The 25,882-nt window shown below is 48.1% G+C and overlaps 1 protein-coding gene across 1 annotated transcript in view; it reads right to left on the bottom strand.

Annotated features, from left to right (window-relative positions):
- Positions 1 to 4,622: 4,622 nt before the first annotated feature.
- Positions 4,623 to 25,882, bottom strand: part of TANGO6 (transport and golgi organization 6 homolog) — a 188,971-nt gene continuing 167,711 nt past the window's right edge. Inside the window, exon 18 of the mRNA XM_049786336.1 lies at positions 4,623 to 5,002. Within this exon, the coding sequence (XP_049642293.1) occupies positions 4,826 to 5,002 (177 nt within the window). The 3' untranslated portion in view covers positions 4,623 to 4,825. The remainder of the gene's footprint in view (positions 5,003 to 25,882) is intronic.

The raw sequence follows: 25,882 nt of genomic DNA, 5'->3' as shown, positions 1-25,882 counted from the left end.
ACGGGCCCTCAGAGGACACTGCAGTCCCTGCTGAGAGCAGCTGCCCCTGTGGCCGAGTTGGGGGTTTCTGCAGATGCAGCAGCCAGCTGGGCTCTGAACAGGTGAGTCACCCCTAACTTTCATACACAGGAACCAGCATGTCCCAGGCACATGGTGGACCCCTCACCCCCCAAATAGAGCAGACCAACCCTGTGGTCTGCTACTGGGAAAGGGCCAGAGAAAGGAAGGATCTGCTGCTTCCTTTTGTGGTGTGGTGCACATAACTGGAGGCAGTTACAGGGTGACACCACTTTACTACTTCAGCTGGGCCTGAAGCACTTTCCAAAAGCCAGCAAAGGGGCTTCAAGGAGTCTGGGAGTGTCCCAAATGCCCTGCATTGAGAGGCCCACAGGGCATCATAAGATCCCGTGTCACCCCACATCCACTGTCCTTTTCTTTGCTTGGACCCACATCTTCCTGGGCCCCTCTCCTCCTGCTCTGCTTGTCCCAGCCCGTCTGCCAGGGGCAAGGCTTCTCAATCCCTTTCTGTCAGTGACTCAATGGATCTGGGGTGCTACTTTGGTAGTTGGTGCTTTGCCAGGGCAAAAATGGCACATCCCAGGCCCTAAGAAATCACAGCCACCTGTGATTTGCTTTCCCACCTCCATGCCTGGGCCTGTAGGTAGTGGTGGCTGGGTCCACAGGAAGTTTCTAGAATGGAGACGAAAGGGGAGAACATGGCCTCAGGAACCCCTGTGCATATGTGTGGAGAGAAGAGGAGGAATGAAGTTCAGAGACACAGATGAAAGATCAGGTCATGTGCTAGGGCACTGATGCAAAAGATGGTAGCACAGGCTGTGTGTGCAGGAGGCCTGGGTTCGAGGCTTGTCATTGCATGGTCCCTTGAACAGGTATGACTCCAAAACAAAAAAGAAATATCAGGACAAGTGGGAAGGCAGGCCCATGGCAGGGAGCGGAACAGCACAACAGAGGGAAACTGGGATCAGTGGTCGGAGCAGGTATCGCTTTGACCCCCCTCCCCATGTCCTGCCACAAAGCCCCTTTGCAGTCCAGGGAAAGAAACCCTGACCAAGGCCCGGGAAGAGGAAACTGTAGAAAGAGATGGGGGCCAGAGTGCAGATCAGCGGGCAGGTATTTCCCTCACACAAGTAAGGCCCTATTAGAGCAGTGATAAGTAGTGTGGGACTAAGAGAAAACAGACTCTGTCTTGAGGAGATATAGACAGAATTATCTTGGAACCTAGAAGTGTCATTTTGGTCATGTTTTTAAGAGGGTTATTTTCAGGTGGCATCTTGTTGAGTTTGGTCACAAGGTTTGAGAAAGTCACTTTTGGAAACTGAATCCACTAAAGTCAATAAAGGATAGAAGCTTCCAGCAGCGAGCCAATTCATTTGAATAAAAGACTATCTGAAAATGGGGCCCAGGGTTAGTAGGTTTGGAGCGTCCTCCCTGGAAAATGGGGCTCAAAGTAATTTCTTGGGCTGGGCTGGAGAGACAGCACTTAACCTGCATGTGGCTAATTCAGGTTCAATCCACAGTGCTGTACTTTGAGTAACAATGGAGTTCCAAAACCAGGAGTAGTTCACTATGCATTCATCTCAGGGTATGGCCCAGCCCTGCCCCCAAATTAAAAATAATTTTTTTTTCTTGGAGCTATAATACAGTGATAGGACGGACGTGTGCTTTGCATGTGGCCACCTGGGTTTGATTCCCAGAATCCCATATAGTCCCCTGAGCATTGTCAGGAGTGATTCCTGAGTGCTGAACCAGGAGTAAATTCTGAGCATGGTAGCTTGTTGTGGCTCAAAAGAGAGAGAGGAAAGGGAGGGAGAGGGGGAGAGGGGGAGAGGGGGAGAGGGGGAGAGAGAGAGAGAGAGAGAGAGAGAGAGAGAGAGAGAGAGAGAGAGAGAGAGAGAGAGAGAGAGAGAGAGAGAGAGAGAGAGAGAGAGAGAGAGAGAGAGAGAGAGAGAGAGAGAGAGAGAGGAGAGCGCCAGAGAGAGCATGCATACAGTGCATGGAACTACTCTAACTGTGCTCAGGGATCATTCCTGGAGTTGCCAAAAGACCATATGGGATGCTAGGGATTGAACTCAGATCAGTCCCATATGTGGTGCTAGAGATTCAAACCAGGGTAGGCTGAGTACCAGGAAATGCCTTAAACTCTGTACTATCTCTCTAGCCCTTCACAGTGATCAATTTGGATCCATCCTCAGAACTAGAAAGCATTTTACGCAACTATAGGTACAGGTGAAAGGAATCAGCCTACAGTGAGAATCTTCTTCCAAGGCATAGATCATATGGAAACTCGCTAAAGTAAGGTCCAGAATGTACAAAAATTATTATTTTTTTTCGGGCCACACCTGTTTGATGCTCTGGGGTTACTCCTGGCTAAGGGCTCAGAAATTGCCCCTGGCTTGGGGGGACCATATGGGATGCCGGGGGATCGAACCGCGGTCCTTCCTTGGCTAGCGCTTGCAAGGCAGACACCTTACCTCTAGCGCCACCTCACTGGCCCCTGTACAAGAATTTTTTTTTTTTTTTTTTTGGTTTTTGGGCCACACCCGGCGATGCTCAGGGGTTACTCCTGGCTGTCTGCTCAGAAATAGCTCCTGGCAGGCACGGGGGACCATATGGGACACCGGGATTCGAACCACCTTTGGTCCTAGATCGGCTGCTTGCAAGGCAAACGCCACTGTGTTATCTCTCCGGGTGTACAAGAATTCTTAAGGTATATCCAGTTGCTCCAAAGAATGAAAGTCCCACTTTTGCTGAGATCAACCCTGCTACTTTAGCTGGAAAACATGGGTACCTATGTTTATACACTGGTCCCCTTAAAGGGATGTCCCTTCACATCAGTCTGTGCTGGGAACTGGGGCTGGAACCTGCTCAGAGCAGCATCAGGCATGGTGTATGGAGAGTGAGTCACCGAGTTTGGGGAAATTGTGTTGTGCTTTCTCTGGGCCTGATGACCCAGAGAGGCAGTGATCAAAGCCCTGCAGAGCTCAGGATAGACTATCAAGTACCCAGTCTTGCTTGAGGCAGCCAGCCAGGTTCCTCTTCCTGTGTTCTCCTGCAGCTGGGATCTAAAATCTGTGGCCCAAAATATAAAGAAGCAGAGAAGAGTCCACAGAATGACATCTGCCGTGACTTCATCAAGTCTGGCCTCCCATCCACAACAAGACAACAACATACTTCCAGCCCCAATCCAGCTGAAACTCTGGTCTGATTGAAGCTTTCCCAAGCAGCAGAGAGCAGGCGGTACATAGTGCCTGCCACCGTCAGGATATTTGTGGCTTTTTCCTCCCCCAAATCAGGGTGATTCCATGCAGAGTAGCAGAAGGGGTAAAAGAAAATGGCTGGGGCTTCCCACTTTCTCTGGAAGATCCAACCAACTGGATTTTTCTAAAAAATTCAGCAACCTCGGTGCCACAGCAGAAACCCCTATTCAGGCAGCCAAGATCATTTTATTCCATTTTTGCAATGTTTGGTAACACTTTCTTTCCTACCCCTGAACTGCATCTCCATACTTTTTTTGTGTGTGTTCATTTCCAGATCACAACTGGTAGTGCCTAAGGCTTACTCCTGGCTCTGTACTGGGGAATCACTGTTTGTGAACTCAGGGAACCATACAGGGTGCCAGAGGGGATTGTACCTAGGTCAAGGGGACTGGAGAAATAGCATGGAGAAAAGGGATTTGCCTTGCATGCAGAAGGTTGGTGGTTCGAATTCCAGCATCCCATATGGTCCTCTGAGTCTGTCAGGAGTGATTTCTGAGCATAGAGCCAGGAGTAACCCTGAGCACTGCTGATGTGACTCAAAAACCAAAAACCAAAAAAAAAAGAAAGAAAGAAAGAAAGAAAGAAAGAGAGAGAGAGAGAGAAAGAAAGAAAGAAAGAAAGAAGAAAGAAAGAAAGAAAGAAAGAAAGAAAGAAAGAAAGAAAGAAAGAAAGAAAGAAAGAAAGAAAGAAAGAAAGAAAGAAAGAAAGAAAGAAATAACGAACCTAGGTCAGCCACGTGCAAGGCAAATACCCTACCCTCTGAAATGCCTCTTTGAGAAAATAAGGATGCCTAGTTCCGGCTGCTCCTCATTATCACTAGGGAGAATGACAGTACCCAGATATATGACATATGTGGCAAACTCTTCCACTCAGGTCACAGGAGGATGAGGATGGTAGATCACTTTCTTCCTTTGTATTTTTTATTTTTTTGTTTTTGGGTGATACCCAGCAGAGCTCAGGTCTTGCTCCTGGCAGGCTCAGGAGACCATATGGGATGCTCAAAATCGAACCTGGGTCAGCCTTGCAAATGCCCTACCCACTGTGCTATGGTTCCAGTACCAGGCCAATCACTTTCTACCAGCTGCTGCATTCAACAGGTACTTCCATCAGGTAAACATCCATACAAATGACACAGGGCGTGAAGAATACATGGCGAATGAAACTTGTAACTTTTTTTTTTTGGTTTTTGGGCCTCACCCGGTGACGCTCAGGGATTACTCCTGGCTATGTGCTCAGAAATTGCTCCTGGCTTAGGGGATCATATGGGACGCTGGAGGATCGAATCGCAGTCGTCCTAAGTTAGTCGTGTGCAAGGCAAACACCGTATCACTGCGCCACCACTCCGGCCCTGAGACTTGTAACTTTTCTCTGTTGCTGCTCATGTTTTGGTGGGATACAGAACAGAGATGCTCTTGGAAAACCAGGCTGAGAACCAGACCCAAGGCCATCACTATGGCAGCCATCTTGCCAATGCAGAAGATGTGAGGGGCCCCCCTACTGGGAGGCCCAGACACTGCTCTGGCTGTCTGTCACTCTCAGAGCCAGGTCTATGGCAGGACCACAATCTTTTTCTCCAGTTTCTGGGGTGGGAACAGGAAGTTTCTCATGATCTCATCCAGCTCTTCCAGGGCCAGCTGGGCATGAAGCCTGGCCACATCGTCGGGCTCCAAAAGCACTACATGCTTTAGCAAACGATAGAGATCCTTGAGAACATCCCTCAGCACCTGGGGGAGAGAGAGAGAGACTGTTAGACCTGCTAATTCCCACCTGAGGATTCCTGGGATCTCACAGATCCCTTCCCAGCTCCCTTGGGCTACAGTCAGACATAGGCCACACACCCCTGCAGTAGATCTTCTGCCCTGATACCAGATTCAAATGGAGTGATAAGGTCTGATAGGGCTACTCTGGCCCTGTGTCCACCCTCTCAGCCCAGTGCTGACCAGCAACAAAAAGGCATTGATCTTAGGCAGCCCAAAACAATACTACCAGCGACCACTGCTTAAAGTGTTCTGTATCTTCTCCCAGTCATAAAGTTTTCTTGGGGGGGGGGGGTTCACGCATGACTGGCGAAACTGCCTTCACCTATTTTTCTGCTGCATTGCTCTGATCTCCTGGCCTGATAGGAATTGGGTGGATGCCAAGGTACCTACTCCCAGCAGGAGCCGAGCTCAACCCCTAAGTTCTCCTGGCTGTGGACTCAGACCTTCCAGTGAGAAACCGGTTTCAGGAGAATTCTGAGGAAGGGGCCTCAGGGATTGAACCTTAGGAGCTTCAGAAGCCTGGATCACCAGGTTCCAGGGACAAAACAGAAAGTCATTTATGTGATTTTTATTTCTCTTTGCTCTTGCAAATTCTACAGGTTTTTATCTATAGGAAAAATATGTAGAAAGGGCAATTCTGCATTAAAAATCCACTTAAAGGGGCCGGAGAGATAGCATGGAGGTAAGGCGTTTGCCTTTCATGCAGAAGAATGGTGGTTCAAATCCCGGCATTCCATATGGTCCCGTGTCTGCCAGCGGCGATTTCTGAGCATAGAGCCAGAAGTAGCCCCTGAGCATTGGTGGTGTGACCCAGCCCCCCCCCCAAAAAAAAAACCCCAAAAAAATCCACTTAAAATTTAGGCTACAGAAATGGTAATAATACACAATTTTACCTAACCAATGGGAACTCCTGTTCTCCCTTATTTGCCTCAGTGTACATATTCTAGTCATTTTCTTTCCTTTTGACTTTGTTTTGGGTCACATCTGTCAGGGCCTCTCTCCAGGCTCTGTGCTCAGGGACCATTCCTGGTGGTGTTTGAGAGACTGTCTGTGATGCCAGGGATTAAACTGGAGCTGGAACCTTCCAGACAAGTGCTGCAACACCTGTACTATCTCTCTGGCACCAAAGTTGTTTTCTTTAAAGGAAAGTGTAAAGAGAGTTCAGAGAGCTGCAGGGTATGCTTTGCATGTTGGAGCCTTGGGTTCAATCTCTGACAAGGCATCCTTCCACGCCCTCCTCCCCCCACTATTGGGAATGATGTCCTAGTACTACTAAGTTTGAAAGTGTGACCCCAAAGTCAAAGAGAAAATAAATGAGGGCCAAGGAAATAGCTCAAAGGACTATATTGCATGATTTGCTTTCAGGAACCCCAGTTTGATCCCCAGCACTGCATGGTTCCCCCTAAGTACCACTGCATGATTCCCCCTTACCTCACCCCCCAATTACTACTGGGTGTGATCCCAACACCGAAAACGAAAATGAAATAAAATAAGTGGGAAAAAAAGCATTTTTCTGTTTTAAATTAAATTACATTAAATTAAATTTAAATAGCACTTTCTATTTTATATTTGTATCTGATAAATATATAAACTATATTTTTATGCTATGTATCTTTTCCTTATGATTTGTAAGAATTCTTTGTTGATGAAAAAGTAAGTACTTTGGGGGTGGAGTGGTGGTGCAAATGGTAGGGTGTTTGGCTTGTACTTGCTAACCTACGACAAATTGTAGTTCCATCCCCCAGTGTCCCATATGGTCTCCCAAGCCAGGATTTCTGAGTACACAACCAGGAATAACCCCTGAGTGTCACTGGGTGTGGCCCCCCTCCCAAAAACAAAAACAAAAAAAGAGAAGTTCCTTTTTTTAGCGTCACAGGGTGTTGGCCCCAAAAGCAAAACCAAACAAACAAACAAAAAGAAATAGCTCCTGGCAGGTTTGGGGGACCATATAGGATGCTGGGATTCGAATCCAGGTCTATCCTGGTGTTATATACGGAGGCCTTTATAATATTTCTAGGACTTTTCTTTTATTCTTAATTTAATTAATTCAACATCCTGGGTCAGCCATGAGCAAGGCAAATGTCCTACCACTGGGTTATCTCTCTAACCCAAATAATCTTTTTTTATGAAAAAATTTTTTTTTCTCAAAGTAAAGAAATTGACATTTTGGGGGATGGAGAGAAAGTAGGGCAGGGGCCGGGAAGGTGGCGCTAGAGGTAAGGTGTCTGCCTTGCAAGCACTAGCGTAGGGCAGACCTCGGTTTGATCCCCTGGTGTCCCATATGGTCCCCCAAGCCAGGAGCGATTTCTGAGCGCATAGCCAGGAGTAACCCCTGAGCGTCACTGGGTGTGGCCCAAAAACCAAAAGAAAGTAGGACAGAGGGTAGGAGGGTAGGGCATTTGCCTAGCATGTGGCCAACTTGGGTTCAAACCAATATGGTCCCCAAGCCTTTCCAGGAGTTAAGTCCTGAGCTCCATTGAGTGTGACCCAAGAACAAACAAACAAATAAAACATATCTTTGTATTTTGTTTGTTTGTTTGTTTATTTTTTGGGTCATATCCAGCAGCGCTCAGGGGTTACTCCTGGCTTCATGCTCAGAAATCACTCCTGGCAGGCTCGGGGACCATATAGGATGCCGGAATTTGAATCACCATCCTTCTGCATGCAAGGCAAACGCGCTATCTCCATGCTATCTCTCCGGCCCCCCATTCTTTCATTTTTATGGTTTCTGAAAAAGCCATGTATGAAAGACTGTCCACTACCAACAAGGATGCTCTCTGCAAAAGTGCAATTGGGCATTAAGTAGTGGTGAGGGCACTGGGCAGTTTTTGGGGCCCTGATAATCTATTTTATTAATATGTTACCTATTAAATGGGTAATAGTTGGTCTTTAACTGAGTTAACCATGAGACAAAGATTTTCCTACATTGAACAACTAGAAGAGTTCCAGAGCCGGCTCTGAGGTAAAAGAGAGAGGATAAGAAAGGAGAGAGGAGAGAGAGTAAAGAGAGTAGAGAAAGGGAGAGAGTAGAGAGAGGAGAGAGAGAGAGAGAGAGAGAGAGAGAGAGAGAGAGAGAGAGAGAGAGAGAGAGAGAGAGAATGAGGAACAGAGGAGGTAAGAGGGAAGAACAGGCACATTTGGGAACAGAAAGTGTAGCCAATATGGGGAACAGAAATGGTGGGAATAGACAAGCGAGCAGGTGGGAAGACTATGGCCTGGGCTTCCATGTGGGATGAGAGAAGGAGACAGAGACAGAGAAGTAGAGAGAAACACCAACACAGCCCCCAGACTCCTACTGCCCCCCTCAGTGCTCCCATGCCCACACACAGGGGATAGTCCTCCTCTGAGCAAAGCCCCTTCAGACCCCTTCATGCTCCACATGCCTCATCACCCTCAGTCTGAAAGGCCACTTCCTCAGGGAAGCTTCTCAGGGGCTCACCTTTCTACCCTGTTCAAATATGAGTTATATATCTGCTGAGAATGGGAAACAGGGTCAGAGTCTTGCCTTGTGCAACCTGGTGGGATTCCAAACCCACCTTCTATTGTGACTGGCCCTCAGCAGACACTTAAAAAATTACAGGCCTGGAAGGAGGCGAGGCTGTGCGCCAGTCTCTCAGTTGGCAAAAGTGCAAACTTCTAGGAACCTCTGCTGAAACAAAGCCAGGTAGTGAGGGCAGCCTGGGAGTGTGGGGCCTGGACCCTATGGCTTCCCCTGAGCTTTGGTATGATTGTCTCTGTGACCACCAAAATACAGTGTACTTCTGAGCCTGTGCTCCCTCAGGTCAAGGACCTGTCTGCGATGTAAAGAAACACAGAGCCAGAGGCCTGGCCCAGGAGCATGGAGTTCTGGGGGTCCCACAGCTTGTAGAGATCAACAAGATGTGTAGTCCCATCTAGGGGGCTAGTAGACTGAACAGAAGGGCCACTGGTAGTGGGGAAAACCCCCGTATCTTCCTAGTCATCCTTAATTTTGCAAATATTCATCAAACATAGGGAGAAGGTCTTCAAAAACATGGATGAAGGGGCCAGAGAGATAGCACAGTGGTAGGGCATTTGCCTTACATACAGCCAACCCAAGACCGATTGTGGTTCAAATCCCAGCATCCTATATGGTCCCCCGTGCGTGCCAGGAGCGATTTCTGAATGCCAAGCCAGGAGTAGCCCGAGAGCCGCTGGGTATGACCCATAAAAAACCAAAACAAACAAATAAAACATGGATGAAGGGCCGGAGAGATAGCACAGCGGCAGGGCGTTTGCCTTGCATATGACCAACCTGGGAGGGACCTGGTTTGATTCCCGGCATCTGATATGGTCCCCAAGCCTCCCAGGGGTGATTTCTGAGTGTAGAGCCAGGAGTAACCCAAGTGCTGCCGCTGGGTGTGACTGAAAAACCAATCAATCAATCAATCAATCAATAAAAATAAAGTTTAAAACTAAAAGCAAAAGCATGGATGAGGGCCAGGAAGGTGGCTCAAGGACTGAACTCATAGTTTGCATGTGAGAGGCCAAGAACTTGAGCTTGAGCCCCAGTACTGTCTGGTCCTCTAAGAACCTCCAGAGAGGTTCTCTGAGCTGAGAACTCCTGAGCTGGGAGAGTCAGACACCCAACCAAAGCCAGCAAAACTAAATGCACAATACAAAGATGATAAGTCAGGACTCCTCAGTGCCTCCATATCTCTTGGTCCTAGTTTAGCCTTTGAGGAGTCTGTGGGCCATAAGGGGCCCAGGTGAAACCAGGGGGTCTGGCACTCTCTGTGATGGGACAGACACATGCACTTCTCCTTGGGTATGGTGTGGCCCACAAATGATACTATAAAGATCCAAAAGGCCCCTGGATGAAGAATGCCCCCTACTCCTATGTGCCTCAGATAGGAAGGGGGCCAAAAGGCGACAGATGCTAAAATGTGCTGGGAAGAAGTACCTGAACAGGAAGGGAAGGAGTTAACTTAGTGCGAAGTTTCTGCTAATAAGGAAATAACATCTGCCTAAAGCAGCTATGGAGCAAAAATTGTGCAATTTTGGCGATTTTGCATAAAAGTACTCTTTTTATTTGCATCTAAAACTGGCAATTGCACAATATCACGACAAACCGCAAATCATTCAACACCGGAAATTTTCTCTACCTAGAACAGTCAACAACACCAAGATGAGAGATAGACTGTGGGTCAAAAATGGTCAGAACCACAAATAACACTTTGCTCTTTTATGTTTTTAATGAGGATTTGTTGTATGCTGGTCCCCCAGTTTGTGCAGGTGGCTCCCTGTGCCCCGCTGGGGTCCTTTCTGATGTCCCCACCCTACACTCAGATAGTCAGTGTTCCCAAGTTTCTTCAGGAAGCAACAGAGACCTCATGGGGTTCAGAGACTGAGCCCCCCCAGCTGATGTTAAAGGAAATCAGTGACTCACTTCATAATCACCACCGGGCCAGCTATGCATAGTGTTCCTGGGTGAATAATGCTTGGTGCTTCCTCCTAAGCAACTAGATATTCTGTGAATGAAAAGGAAGCTAAGCAACTTTTTCACTGAATGGAGGGAGGGAGCCACACCTGCAGTGCTCTGGAGTCATTCCGGATCATGCAATGCCAAGGATGGAACCATGTGCTGGAGCTCCTTCCCCACAGTACTGGGGCTGGCCTGCCCTTCCTTTCTTCTTTCCTTCCTTCCTTCTGGGGCCATGCCTGGCAAGACTTAAAAGCTACTACTAGCTCTGTGCTCAGGAACCACTCTTGGTAGGCCTTTGGAGACCATATGGACTGCCAGAGATCAAACCCCAAGCAAACCCCCTACCTACCGTCTATGGCTCTGACTCCACCTTTCCACATGCACTGAGCCAGTTCCCCACCCAGGACATCTTTTCTATAGAAACCTAAGAGACCCTACAGCTGCTCACAGGGTCATCATCTCTTTCATCCTCCCAGGAAACTTCCAAGTCAGAAGTATCTTGGAGGTTTTAAGCTAGTGTTTCCCGCCATGCCGTGTGGCCATGTTCTGTTTTGCTGGCTAACCATTTCGTTCTGCTCAGGCGCCAGTTCTTTCCTGGTGTGGGGAGGAATTTTCCGCTTGGCGCTGCTGGGGAATCACAGTAATGCCTGTGCAAACACCACTTCCTACTTGAGGGGCGCTGAGCGCCTTGTTATCAGGCAGCAGATCTCCTTCCTGAGTAACTGAGTGTTAGGCACTGGCTCCTGCTTAATTAATGGGTTCACCTTAGCAACCTACCTTGGTATGGCTTCTCCCCAATCCCTGTAACGCTGGGGATCCCACACATCACAGCACTTCCTCTGGACTCCCCAAGGATCAAAGCTTCCTGCCAGCCAGGGATTGCCACTAAATCCCACAGATCAGGGACTGAATACAAGAAAAGTTCAAAGGTAATATTCTTCCCAGGAGCCTGTGTGGGGGCCAGGATACAGGCAATCCCCCCCAGGAGGAAACCCCTCATTATAAGTCCAACACACCTGCTCTCCCCCTCTTCCCAAGGACTAGGGAAAGGAGGAGGGGGTACAGGTGTGTGGGTGGGGGGATGCCGTGCCTGGTGCCTGAGGAAACCAAGTTTAGCTCCTGGCAGGCAGGTGGCTGAAAGAAACATTTTTTTTCTGCCATCTGAGAAACTCTGAGGCCAGAGCAATTTCAAAAAAAGTACTCAGATGCTGAGCCTGAAAACTTGGCACTTCAGGTGGTTTAGTACAAGAATTTGGAGTGTGGGGCCAGAAAGATAGCATGGAGATAAGGCGTTTGCCTTGCATGCAGAAGGTCAGTGTTTCGAATCCCGGCATCCCACACAGTCCCCCAAGCCTGCCAGGAGTGATTTCTGAGCGTAGAGCCAGGAGCAACCCCTGAGCACTGCCGGGTGTGACCCAAAAACAAACAAAAAAGAATTTGGAGTGTAAGATTCCTTAGAGAAAGGTCCTTTTGTTCCCCCTCACTTTCGGTTCTTCTGGCCCAGGTGCCAGCTCCCTGCAGCACACAGGCTGCTTCCTGCCTCAGGCACAAGGGCAGTGTACAGGGTGGATGAAGTTTAGAAAAGACCAGAAGAAACCAGCATCTCCACCTCCAAAGGGAGCTGGGAACACCCTGGGCACACAGGTGTACTTTCAATGGGGAACAGGAAAACGGGTTTGGCTCTTTTCAATGAGCTGGACCAGATCAGCCCAAAGTGAGAGTGTGTGTGTGTTTTTAATATCTTTTGAGATCAAAAGAAGAAATAAATGGACAATGTTTTTCTTTCTTTTCATTCCTAACTGTACATATTTATTTATTTGGTTATAAAGACAACACAGGGCACCTGGAAAAGAAAGCTATGGAAAAGAAAATCTTTCATCAGAATCTAACTCAAACAAAAGAGGTTGGTAAAGGTAATTTTAGTAATTTCAGTTCATCTGCATTTAAAACATGATCTGACCATTTAAACACACACACACACACACACACACACACACAATCAACATGATTTTAAAATGGAATAGAAGTGAATAGAGTTCTTTTTCTTTTCTTTTTTTTTTCGTTTTTGTTTTTGGGTCACACCAGGCAGCGCTCAGGGGTTATTCCTGGCTCTATGCTCAGAAATTGCTCCTGGCAGGCTCAGGAGACCATACGGGATACCAGGATTTGAACCATTGACCTGCGTGCAAGGCAAAAGCTCTACTTACATGCTATTTTTCCGGCCCCTAGAGTTCTTTTTCTATTATGTTAGACCAACCAGACACAACATAAATATCACAAATGAGGCATTAATAGAAATAAGAAGCCTGGAAAGATGTGATATAACTGAGGATTTTAAGGGGGAAATAGGTTGTTAAGTATAAAGAAAATACATGCTTTAATGGTTACCTGTACTAATTTTTCTTATAAATTCACTCTTCTAGATATATTCATGAGAACACAGTAGTAGTGGAAGAATTTAACACCCCACCTTAGAAAAAAGAAATTTGGGGCCGGGAAGGTGGCGCTGGAGGTAAGGTGTCTGCCTTGCAAGCGCTAGCGTAGGACGGACCACGGTTCGATCCCCCGGCGTCCCATATGGTCCCCCCAAGCCAGGGGTGATTTCTGAGTGCATAGCCAGGAGTAACCCCTGAGCGTCAAACGGGTGTGGCCCAAAAAAAAAAAAAAAAAAAAAAAAGAAATTTAGGTTCCAGAGAGATATATTACAGCAAGTAGGGCATTTGCCTTGTATGTAGCCAACCTAGGTTCAATCCCCACCATTTCATATGATCAGTTGGTCCCTGAGCACTGAGATTTCTGACCAAAGAGCCAGGAATAAACCTTGAGCATTGCTAGGTATAGTCCAAAGAGAAAAAAAAAAAAAAGGAAATAAAAGAAAGAAATTCACTCATTTACTCTTCTATCAAACCAATATATATAGCAAGAAACATCTCAAAGGGCTGTTTTATTTATTTATTTGTCATATGTGCTTTGTGTATAGCATAGCGGCCCCTTCCCCATTCCCAAGAGCCTCAGGGCAATCTCCAAGCAGTGAACCAAGTGTATCCCTTGAATAACACCAGGCGTGTCCCCCAAATTTAAAAAAGAAAATGAAAATGAAATTCCATACAATCAACTGTCAACCACCAACTGTAGTTTCTTCGTGATGGTTAAGAAATAAAAATCAGGGCCGGGAAGGTGGCGCTGGAGGTAAGGTGCTTGCCTTGCAAGCGCTACCGTAGGATGGACCGCGGTTCGATCCCCCCGAGTCCCATATGGTCCCCCCAAGCCAGGAGCGACTTCTGAGCGCATAGCCAGGAATAACCCCTGAGCAACAAACAGGTGTGGCCCCCCCAAAAAAAAAAAAGAAATAAAAATCGGAGCCAGAGAGATAGCTTGGAGGTAAGGTGTTTGCCTTGCATGCAAGTTTGAATCCCAGCGTCCCATATGGTCCCCTGAGCCTGCCAGGAGTGATTTCTGAGCGTAGAGCCAGGAGTAACCCCTGAGCGCTGCCGAGTGTGACCCAAAAACAAAAACAAAACAAACAAAAAAATGAAATAAAAATCACAAAGACAATACTGGAGGAAAGACAGGGAAATTGATACTGAAATAAAAAGGAGTGTCAGAGACAGAAAGAAGGCATACTTGGGGTCACCTGAGGATGGTGGGGAGGGGGACCCAGAAAAGGAGCCCCTGGAATCCCACTAGCTCTGTGAAACACCAGCAAAGAGACTACAAGGTGTGGCTCAGTGGAGAGCAAACCCCCATCTCACCCGCAGTATAGTGGGGAGAAGCAGCGCCTGTTCCAAATACCAGAAGCCTCGCTGCGCAGTCTGAAACTGTCAGGATGCCTAAGAGCTCTGGCGCACCTGCGTGGACCACACTATATTCATGTTCAAGTCCTCACACCTCTGGACATGGAGGCAGTGAGCATGGAAAATGTTGTGGGAGGAGGGTGCTACTTGGCCCTTGAGCCCCAAACTCTGTACAGGATTTTAATGCTAAGCATTGTAGGGGATGAGGGCCATGCGTGTTCTTGGAGGGTTTAATACCAAGAAGGAAACACACACCCAGAGTTGGACCCAACAATGGTCTACAGAGAAGGGCTCTGGGCTACGTGGGGCCTGGCACTCCCAATTCCCAGGCAGGACTAGATCCCTTGGTGACCCATATGGTCCCTCAAGTCAGGAGCAACTTCTGAGCGCATAGCCAGGAGTAACCCCTGAGTGTTACCAGGTGTGGCCCAAAAAACCAAAAAAAAAAAAAATCTCCTAGGAAGACTGGAAGAATGAAGGCGTAGGGGCCAGAATACATAGCCAATCTGGGTTCAGTCCTTGGCATGCAATACCATTCCTTGGGCACCACCAGGAGTAAGTCCTGAGCATTGCCAATTGTGGCCCCCAAACACAAATAAAAAGCATGAAGGTCTAGAAAGATCGGAGCACCAACCTGCACATGGTGGGTGCTAGGTAAGCCCCTGCGTCCCTGAGGAGGGCTGTGTCCTGTCACAAGGTCTGGCTCAGACACAAATGAATGGAGAGTGTTTTTTATTTCCTTGGGGTTGTTTGTTTGATTATATTTATTTATTTTTGGTCATACCTGGCCATGCTCAGGGATTACTGGGGTTACTCCTAGCTCTGCACTCAGGACTCACTTCTGGCAGACTCGGGGGACCATGTGGGATGCTAGAATCCAATCCATGTCAGCCACATGCAAGGCAAACGCCTTACCCCTATACTATCTTTTCAGCCTCCTGATTTCTTTGGTTTTGAAGACCACAATTGATAATGCCTTGGAACCAATCCCAATCTGTGCTCAGGGGGTCAAGCTTGGTGGTGTTCAAGGGATCATGCAATGCTGGGAATCAAACACACATGCAAAGCATGTGCTGAGTTCTCTGAACCATCCCTGCTGCTGGGAGGTCTAATATTAGTCATCCTCCCATAGTAGCTGTAGGCGCCAGCATGGCCCTACAGTAATAGGGATGGAGCCGGGCATTTTATCTACAGACTCTTGCCCCACACCCACAAGAGGGGTGACTCTGCTATCATCTATCATCGCCTGCTTGCCCAGGGCAGGCACACACCTGGTAAGAGGAAGAGCCTGGACTCAAACTCTGCACAGAGCCCTTATTATTCTCCCCCCTTTTCCTGCCCTCAAAGTGGTTATTATTTTCATCACTATGAAGTGGGAGCATAAAGCACAGATACATGAAATGGGAAGATGCTGAGGACTGAATGTACGGCCTCACCTCATGCTTGTCAGGCAGGTATTTTGCCGGCGAGTTATTCCCAGGCCCCCTACAAGCTTTTTTGAGGGATAAAAAGAGATGCCGGATGAAGAGGACTTTGCTGTCATAGCAACGTGACGTATAATCGCAAGTGTCATAGATACTATTACCCTGACACCAGTGAGATGATTGGAGAGACCACAGAGGGCCAGAGGAGGAGGAGGGAGCAGTTCTGGAAAGGAAAGCTAGAGCGAAGAGGTGAAAAGGTGAAGGGGGGCATGAAGGTGAATACATGGGGGACTGGTGGAGACTGAAAGAAATGGGGAAGGGTGGGAAAGCAGGGAAGCCGATTTCATAAAGCCTGAGCTCAGGGGTGGGTGGGTGGGGTCTGCCAGGCTGACAAACAGGGACTCTAGCCCAGCTGTCTCTGCAGCAGGAGATTCTGCCTGGCCCAGTCTGTGGAACACAGCCGTTTGTTTGCTGGAGTCAGCGGCCTCAATGATAATGAATGGGATACAAATGGGTTGGGGGTCCAGAACACATGCCAGAAGTGATCCCCCTGAGTAATTGGTGCTTCCCCAATCACATCCACACCTGCCCTTTGCTAAGAGGCTGGAAAAGCAAGCAGGGCCCATTCAAAGAGGAAGCAGCTTTGGAGCAACTTCAGTGGCCACGCTGGGAGCAATAGTGGAGAAAGAACCAGTCAGGAATGTCGGTCCGAGATTCATCTCCAGGCAGTGAAAACCTCAAAGAGACTCGAGTTCGTGGTTAGACTATTATGACTGAGCTATACAAAAACCTTTTCTTTTCAGGGCATTTTTCTCTGCAAGCCCTAAATGCCCCTTTCTGGACTGCTGTGTGGAAACGGTGCCTGGAGTACTTGGAGCGATCACGCCTAATTTTCAATGGAGAATGATGGTAGTCGGAGGAGGCATTTCACTGCTAAGTGCCAAAAATTATACAGGGGTGCTGGGGGTGTGTTTTGGGTAGTTTAGGAACAGAGAGAGACCAAAACAGCTGCCAGCAGACAGCCCCCAAGCTATGGTGGGGTTGTGTGTGTGTGTGTGTGTGTGTGTGTGTGTGTGTGTGTGTAACTTGGGGTCAGAAGCACAAAGTATAGATGAATGACTTAGGGGGACCTTACTGGGGCATTTTGAAGCTGGCTGAAGCATCAGGTTTCAGGACCTACGCTGCCAGTGACTTCCCTGCTGCCAGGGGCAGGATGGGGCAGCAACTGCCAGGGTGCCACTAGGCGCAGACTGGCAGCAGTTCTGCAGAAAGTCTTTAAATAGCAACCTGAGGAAGGCAGGCTCTTCCCCATACTCCCACAGGCGCGGAAACAGAACAAAGGAGCCAGGAAAAAGCGGCCTGAAGAGAGCAAAGGAGAGGGGGCTGGGGGAGGGGCATGGGGTCGCAGCAGAGCTGGGGAGCTCCATCCTCAGATGGTGGCAAAGGGAGCACAGTTGCTGTGCCTAGGAAGAAGCATCCTTCTCTACCAGATGGCTGGGATGGAGCATATCCCAGCCTTTCCGAACCCCACAACTTCCATTGGGGAAGGGCAGATGGGCAGCAGGCTCCCCACACCTCTCCCAAGCATTGACTGTGTCCCCAAATCCCAACATCTCAGCATCCCACTAGGCAGGTGTCCTTAGGGCAGGTCTGCAAACGGGTGGAGGGGGTTGGGGGAGGTTTTAAGACCTGCTGGGGGTCACGGTGAGAATTGGAGCCTGTGCAATTGAGCTCCGCAAGTCCTCGCTTTTAAGCACTTGCAGTCACTGGGCAATGAAATCCTCAGGAGAAAGATCAATACCTTTCTCCATTTCTTCGAAACCCATCGATTTCTCCCGAGCCCTCTACACAGGCAATGTGATGGAGCCTGGTGGGGGTAAGTGGAGCTGCTAATCAGGCAACTGATGAGAACTCAGGGTTTGCTCTGGGGCCTGGGTCCGGAGGATTTGATGCTGGTGCAAGATACATAGGGAAAAAAAGGCTACAGAGTTGTGCCAAAGGCTGGAGGAAACCAGAGTCACTGACCCAATGGCATGGTTGGATTTGGTAGGATTTGTCAGTGTGCATGTGTGGTGAATGTGCAGATTGGACTGGATGAGGCAGCAACGTGCCATTTTCAGCTCCATGGCCCAGTCTTTGCCTAGTATGATGCTTCTCCAACCTCTCCACCCCTTAGATCCTTTGGAGACCTTAAAAATGCTGGGACCATGGGGCCAGTGAGGTGGTGCTAGAGGTAAGGTGTCTGCCTTGCGCGCGCTAGCCAAGGAAGGACCTCGGTTCTATCCCCCCTGAGTCCCATATGGTTCCCCCCAAGCCAGAGGCAATTTGTGAGCGCTTAGCCAGGTGTAACCCCTGAGCATCAAACGGGTGTGGCCCCAAAAACAAAAACAAAAACAAAATGCTGGGACCCAGGGTTGGAGCCATAGTACAGCAGGAGGGCATTTGCCTCGCACACGATCTGCTTAGGTCGATCCTCAGAATCACATATGGTTCCCTGAGCACTACCAGAAGTGATTCCTCAGTGCAGAGCCAGGAGAAACCCCTGAGCACTGCTGGGTGTGATCCCCAAACCAAACAACAACAAATGGCAGAACCCACATTTCACTTGTAAGAATCAAAATCATGGAGCTTGGGTCTCAGGATTTCAATAAAAACATCTCGAGGAGGGGTCGGAGAGATAGCACAGCGATAGGGCATTTGCCTTGCACACAGCCGACCCAGGACGGACAGTGGTTCGAATACCAGCATCCCATATGATCACCCAAGCCTGCCAAGAGTGATTTCTGTGCAGTGTCAGGAGTAATACCTGAGTGCCATTGGGTGTGTGACCCCAAACCAAAAAAGAAAAGAAAAAGTGTCAGGGAGAAATAATGAAGCAGTTGGGGTGCATACCTGGCATGCGCCCTATCAGGGTTGGATTCCTGACAGGGCAAGGTTGCCTGAGCATCACAGGGTGTAGTCTGGGAATACCTGAACAGCATCACATTCCTGGACCCTCGGCTGAAGTGATGCTGGGCTGGCTGAGAATTGCCAGTGGGGCTTCTAGACCCCAAATACCACTTACGAGGGATTAGAGAGATAGTCCAACAAGTAGGGTGCTTGCTTGCATGTGGCTTACCTGGGTTAGATCTCTGGCATACTATATGATCCCTTGAGTATGGCTAGGAGTAAATCAGAATGCAGAGCCAGGAGTAACCCCTAGGCACTGCCAGATGTGCTCCTCATCCCCCCCCCAGAAAACCCCCCACAAGCATTACTTAGGAGGCAAAAAAAAAAAAAAAAATCCCAACCAAATAAAAAAAAGTCATGTTTTTTAAGCACCAGACAATTCTAGTAAGTGGCCAGGATATTGTGTCAGAGAGCAGCTACTTGGGAGTATCAGTGCTGGCATTTCACAGCAGAGATGGCTGCTTGGACTGATTACAAAGTAACCAAGAGCCAGTAGCAAGGTTGCCAGGATCTGGGATGTTGAATGCTGTCAGTTCTCAGAATTTTCTTAACAACCAGGTTTGACTTTGTTGTTGTTGTTGTTTGTTTGTTTTTGGGCCACACCTGGTGACGCTTAGGGGTTACTCCTGGCTATGCGCTCAGAAGTCACTCCTGGCTTGGGGGACCATATGGGACGCTGGGGGGGTCGAACCACAGTCCGTCCTAGGTTAGTGCATGTAAGGCAGATGCCCTACCACTTGTGCCACCGCTCCAGCCCCTAGGTTTGACTTTTTAAAAAAAAGACAGGGTTTTAAAAAGTTTTTTTTTTTCCTTTTGGTTTTTGGGCCACACCCGGCATTGCTCAGGGGTTACTCCTGGCTGTCTGCTCAGAAATAGCTCCTGGCAGGCACGGGGGACCATATGGGACACCGGGATTCGAACCAACCACCTTTGGTCCTGGATCGGCTGCTTGCAAGGCAAACGCTGCTGTGCTATCTCTCTGGGCCTAAAAAGTTTTTTCCTATAAAAAAGTAAAAAAAGGGGCCGGAGAGATAGCACAGAGGTGTTTGCCTTGAAAGCAGCCGACCTCACTAGAGGTAAGGTGCCTGCCTTGCCTGTGCTAGCCTTGGACGGACTACGGTTCGATCCCCCGGTGTCCCATATGGTCCCCCAAGCCAGGAGCAACTTCTGAGTGCATAGCCAGGAGTAACCCCTGAGCGTTACCGGGTGTGGCCCAAAAACCAAAAACCAAAAACCAAAAAAAAAAAAAAAAAAAAGGAAGCAGCTGACCCAGGACCTAAGTTGGTTGGTTTGAAATCTGTCGTCCCATATGGTCCCCCGTGCCTGCCAGGAGCTATTTCTGAGCAGATAGCCAGAAGTAATAACCCGAGCACCGCCGGGTGTGGCCCAAAATCCAAAAAAAAATTTTTTTTTAAATAATAAATAAAAAAAGTTTTTTATTTTGGATCTTTCCATTAGTGCCCTGAGATCCCACGGGTTACTCTCAGTAATATTTGACCAGGTGGTATGGGCCTGACACATAGTATGGGATCAATTTTCTTTCCTTTTTTTTGGAGAGGGAGTCACACCCGGTGGTGCTCAGGGGCTACTCCTGGCTCTACGCTCAGAAATTGCCCCCAGCAGGCTCAGGAGACCATATGGGATGCTAGGATTCGAACCACTGTCCTTCTGCATGCAAGGCAAATACCTTACTGCTATGCTCTCTGGCCTGGGATCAATTTTATTTTATTTTATTTTCTTCCTTTCCTTTCCTTTCTTTTTTCCTTTCCTTTCCTTTCCTTTCCTTTCCTTTCCTTTTTTCCTTTCCTTTCCTTTTTTCCTTTCTTTCCCTTTCCTTTCCTTTCTTTCCTTTCTTTCCTTTCCTTTCCTTTCCTTTCCTTTCCTTTCCTTTCCTTCTTTCCTTTCCTTTCTTCCCTCCCTCCTTCCCTTCCCCTTCCTTTCCTTTCCTTCCTTCCTTCCTTCCTTCCTTCCTTCCTTCCTTCCTTCCTTCCTTCCTTCCTTCCTTCCTTCCTTCCTTCCTTTCTTTCTTTCTTTCTTTCTTTTGGTTTTTGGGTCACACCCAGCAGTGCTCAGGGGTTACCCCTAGCTCTGCGCTCAGAAATCGCTCTTGGCAGGTTCAGGGGACCATATGGGATGCCACCGTCCTTCTGCATGAAAGGCAAAGGCCCTACTTCCATGCTATCTCTTTGGCCCCAGGGATCAATTTTTAACCCAGTCATGGAGGATATATGGTGGAGCTTGCGGTGGCAGGCTGTGTCTGAGATCAGACTGGGGTCCACTTTCAAGCATGCAAGGCATATATTCTAGTCTTTTGGGCTATCACTTTGGGTCCTAAAAATCATTTTTAGGGTGATGGGGCACATCTGGCAATGCATGAAGCTTACTTCTAGCTCTGAATAAAGCCGTATGTGGGAGTGGCGCATATGTGTTTCAGGGCTTGAACTGGCATTGGCTATGTGTAAGGCAAAGGCCTTACCTGTACTATCTTTCTGGCTCTAAAAAATACTTTTTTAAATGCATAGATTAAGACTGCATATTTCCCCCTAAAACATTCTTTAAAAATTCGGGTTTAAACATGTGCGTTAAGTACAATTCTGAAGATAAAGTTCCAGGCTACCAACATACATTCTATAATAAATGCAGCTGCTGCCGGTTGCTAGGGGAGCCGGGGCATGGCAGAAAATCCTACTCAGATGGGAGGAATGAAGGGAAATACATGTGCTAAAATGTTGACAGCAATATATATAGGACAGCAACACACACATGTGTGCAGAGAGAGAGAGAGAGAGAGAGAGAGAGAGAGAGAGAGAGAGAGAGAGAGAATATAGGGGGAATGTCAAGCTGGAAAGGGGACTCCTGCACTGTACCACGCTTTGCCTCGGGGCTCCTTCCCAATGGTTAGGGGCACAGCTGGTCAACCACCTATTTGTCATGCAGACCCCAGGCACTGCCAAGTAAAGGAGGCAGAAATTCCCTCATCCAGTGAATCTGTTGTTACAGCTCTGGAGGGAAAGCAGTCCCCAGGGGGTTGGAAGTCCCAGCATTTCCCAGGGGAGAGGTAAGGAGGCTGCTGGCCAGAGAAGTGGCAGAGGCATGTGCAGTGCCCCTACTCTTCTAACATACACAGAAATTGCACTGCTTCCTTGGTGCAGGGCAACAGGCTCCACATGGGGACAAAGGGAGAATGGAACAAAGCTGGTTCCTAGACGGGCAGGGAGGTGTAAGGGGCTCAGGAAGCAGGTTTCAGCTTTGGAAGGTGAGGGTGGGGATTGGAGTATAGGCTTAGTTGTTCCCCAATTATCCCTTTACAAATGGCACAGGAGCGTTTTCAGCACCACCACGGCGGACACAGTGACTGGCACATGGATTCCTAGCCTGGCGGAAACAAAGGTGAACATATTTCTCTCATGGTCAGGACCCCACAAGGGAAAAGTGTTAGACACAGATAAGTGAGGAATCACTGGATCTGGAAAAATGAGACCCTCCCACCCCCAGAGTCCAGTAGGATGGAGAAAAGACCCTCAATAGACAGGAGGAGGAAACAGTGATTCTGCACTCTCAAACAGCATAGATGGTGATGGCAAGGCAGGAAATACCTCAAGGCCAGGAGCTGAAGCCACTTCCCCAGACAGAGAAAATCTGGAAGAGTATGGGGTGGGGGGCGGGGGTCCAGATTCCAAAAGACCTCAAGAAGACATTGGAGAAGGAAGCCATCTCCCTCTCAACATGGGTCCCCAATACTTGGAACCACTCCCTCTGTCGAGAATAATCCAGATCAGTGATTCCTTCCAAACAGCCAGACTGGCAAAGAGATACACTGGGCCATTCTTACCCCGTTGATCAGTTTGACTTGGGCATCGAAGGTGAACTTTCTGAACCTGTTTACTTTTCTAGAACTAGAGCTATTGTGTGAACTGCCCTGAATTGCCCTCCTGGATTGGAAGGCAGAATTGAGAAGATCTTGGTTTTGTGGCCACACCCAGCGATGCTCAGGGCTTACTCCTAGTGGGGACCAGGGGACCAGATGGGATGTTGAGGATTGAAATCGAGTTGCCACATGAAAGGCAAGCACCCTTCCCACTACACCATCACTCCAGGCCCCAGATTCAGAAAGACCTTAAATGTAAAGAATTTGGTGTTTTGCTTTTCTCACAAGAAGGCCTTACTAAAGGTTTGCTCATTTCTATTAATACTGTATCTTGGAAAGGTGGCACTTATTTAGGGTATATTCACTAAGAGCAAATTAGCTCAGGGTGGTAGTGAATTCACAGAAGCAGTCCCAGAGCATCCTGTCATTTCCAATCATTCAGAGGAGGGCGCCTGGGACACAGTGCCAATCTTTCAGTCCAAAGGCCTGGTGATCCCTTTGTTTTGGGGTCACACCTGGTGGTGCTCAGAGGTTACTTATTTTTGTGTTCAAGGATCACTTGTGGAGGTGCTAAGAGGACCATGTGAGATGGCAGGAATTGAATCCAGATCAGATGCATGGAAACTGCCCTACATGCTGTGCTATTGCTCTAACTCCAGGTTTGTAATTAGTTTTTGTTTTAGGGCAGGACAGCAGAAAGTGTCCAACTTCTCATGGCTAGCCACCCTGGTGGGCTCTGTTTTCTATTTCCCTTTGCTCCCAGCTTTTCCCAGTTCTCCTCCTGAAGACATATTTCTAGATGGTGCTGTCCACAGCTGGATAGGGCTCTGGAGAGAGACACTGAGAAAGAAGGACTGAAAGGGAGGTCAGGGTTGACTCCTGCTCTGCTTCCTGTCATCTTCACATGGGCAGTCCGGGGTATCCAGTGTGCCTGAGTGAGGCTGGGTCTGGCATGCTCTGCACACTGGTCTCATTCTCCATGAGGGAGATGGAAAAAGGCAGAGACGAATATGCTGTTTCTTTCTGGACAGTAGATGTCCAGGATCTTGTGTCCACTATGAGCCAGAAGAACACACCCACCTTCTTCTCCTCTGAGTCCTGCAGAGCAGTCCCAGAATGGCATTACGTTCAGCTATCCCCCAGCTGCAGACAAGTTACTCATCTTCCCTGGCTTACTTTCTGTTTTTATTCCCCAGTTTTTTTTGGGGGTGGTGGTGGTGGTGGTGGTGGTCATACCTGGTGATGCTCAAGGGTTACTCTTTGTTCTGCTCTCAGAAATCACTCCTGGCCATGTTTGGGAAACCATCTAGGATGCTTGGAATTGAAAGTGGCTGCATGCTGGACAAAGTGCCCTACCAGTTGTACTATTGCTCTATGTCTACATCATACTTTTGTCATGTGTAGAGAAAGGGGGTTAATGATCTTATCAACGTGGATCAGTTTGAGATTATGTGCTTTAATGTAGAGCACTTACATAGGTAAAGTGCAACCATATAGCAAATGTTCAATAAAAGTACATTGTTTGGCTTTAATGTACATTGATATTTTCAGAAATACAACCATCATATAAAGTAGAAATGGCATTTTGATTATTAGTTTTATTTGGGGGGAACACCCAGAAGTACTCCAGGTTTATTTTTGGCTCTGTGCTCAGGAGGAACTCGGGGGATCATATGTAGTACTAGGGATCCAAGCATGGTTGGTTGTGTGCACTGTACAGTCTCTGGTTCAAAGTAAAATAGTTTTCTTTTAATTAGAAGAAATTTACTTAGAGAAGTGTGAGAGGACAGAAAAAAGAATTATATGTTTGAGAGAATATGAATTTCGGGCCCGGAGAGATAGCACAGCGGCGTTTGCCTTGCAAGCAGCCAATCCAGGACCAAAGGTGGTTGGTTCAAATCCCGGTGTCCCATATGATCCCCCGTGCCTGCCAGGAGCAATTTCTGAGCAGACAGCCAGGAGTAACCCCTGAGCACCGCCGGGTGTGACCCAAAAACCAAAAAAAAAAAAAAAAAAGAATATGAATTTCTTCATGTTCTTCATGAGTGGAAAAAGCCAATATTGACTGGCTTGAAGAGATGTTGATCCTTCTGGAAAATCAGGCTACTCCATGTCACTCACTCATGATTCTTTTGAATTGCTTGTCTAAAGAATCTGTCTTTGGGGGCTGGAGCAGTGGTGCAAGTGGTAGGGCATTTGCCTTGAACACGCTAACCTAGGATGAACCACGGTTCGATCCTAGGGCGTCCCATATGGTCCCCCAAGCCAGGAGCGATTTCTGAGCGCATAGCCAGGAGTAACCCCTGAGTGTCACCAGGTGTGGCCCAAAAAAACAAAAATGAAAACAAAAACAAAAAAACCCATAAGGTATCTGTCTTTATTTCTGGGTGGCACATTGCATTTCTCAGGGGACCATTTGAGGTGTCAGGGATCATGTGCTCCAGCCTGTTGAACTCTCTCTGGTCCTTCAATATTTGTTTGAAATTGTTAAATTCATTGTAAGACTCTATATAAAAACAACCAGGGCTGATGAGGTGCCACTGGAGGTAAGGTGTCTGCCTTGCAAGCGCTAGCCAAGGAAGGACCGCGGTTCGATCCCCTGGTGTCCCATATGGTCCCCCCCCCAAGCCAGGGGCAATTTCTGTACACTTAGCCAGGAGTAACCCCTGAGCATCAAACGGGTGTGGTCCAAAAAACCAAATATGGGGCTGGAGAGATGGCATGGAGGTAAGGCATTTGCCTTGCATGCAGAAGGTTAGTGGATCAAATCCTGGCATCCCATATGGTCCCTCTAGCCTGCCAGGAGCAATTTCTGAGTGTAGAGCCAGGAGTAACCCCTGAGTGCTGCCGGGTGTGACCCAAAAAACAAAACAAAACAAAAAAACCAAACAAACAAATAGTTCATATATACTGTAGCTGACCTAGATGCTTATATATTAAAGATTATTTTATTGCAAAGTAATAAAGTCTTAGCTTTTCTTTTTTTTTTTTTTTTTTTTGGGCCACACCCGGTAACGCTCAGGGGTTACTCCTGGTTATGTGCTCAGAAGTTGCTCCTGGCTTGGGGGACCATATGGGACACCGGGGGATCGAACCGCGGTCCGTCCAAGGTTAGCGCAGGCAAGGCAGGCACCTTACCTTTAGCGCCACCGCCCGGCCCCAGCTTTTCTTTATATTATGGTAAAGACATTATTATTTTTGAGTTTTGGAAGAGAACCTTTCCAGATGATTCTTGGCCAACTGGGCAGGTGGTTCAATGTGAAGATCTGAGGATGTGGTGGTTCCAGGGATTACCCAGGCCATTTGGGGGTAACCAGGGTCTCCACTGCACTGATGTCACTGGGCCTATGCCCAAATTGGAAGAGC

The sequence above is a fragment of the Suncus etruscus genome, chromosome 14 (assembly GCF_024139225.1).
Source record: "Suncus etruscus isolate mSunEtr1 chromosome 14, mSunEtr1.pri.cur, whole genome shotgun sequence".
NCBI classification, from domain to species: Eukaryota; Metazoa; Chordata; class Mammalia; order Eulipotyphla; family Soricidae; genus Suncus; species Suncus etruscus.
The sequence above is the reverse complement of the archived record's forward strand: the minus strand, read 5'-3'. Positions and strand labels throughout refer to the sequence as shown.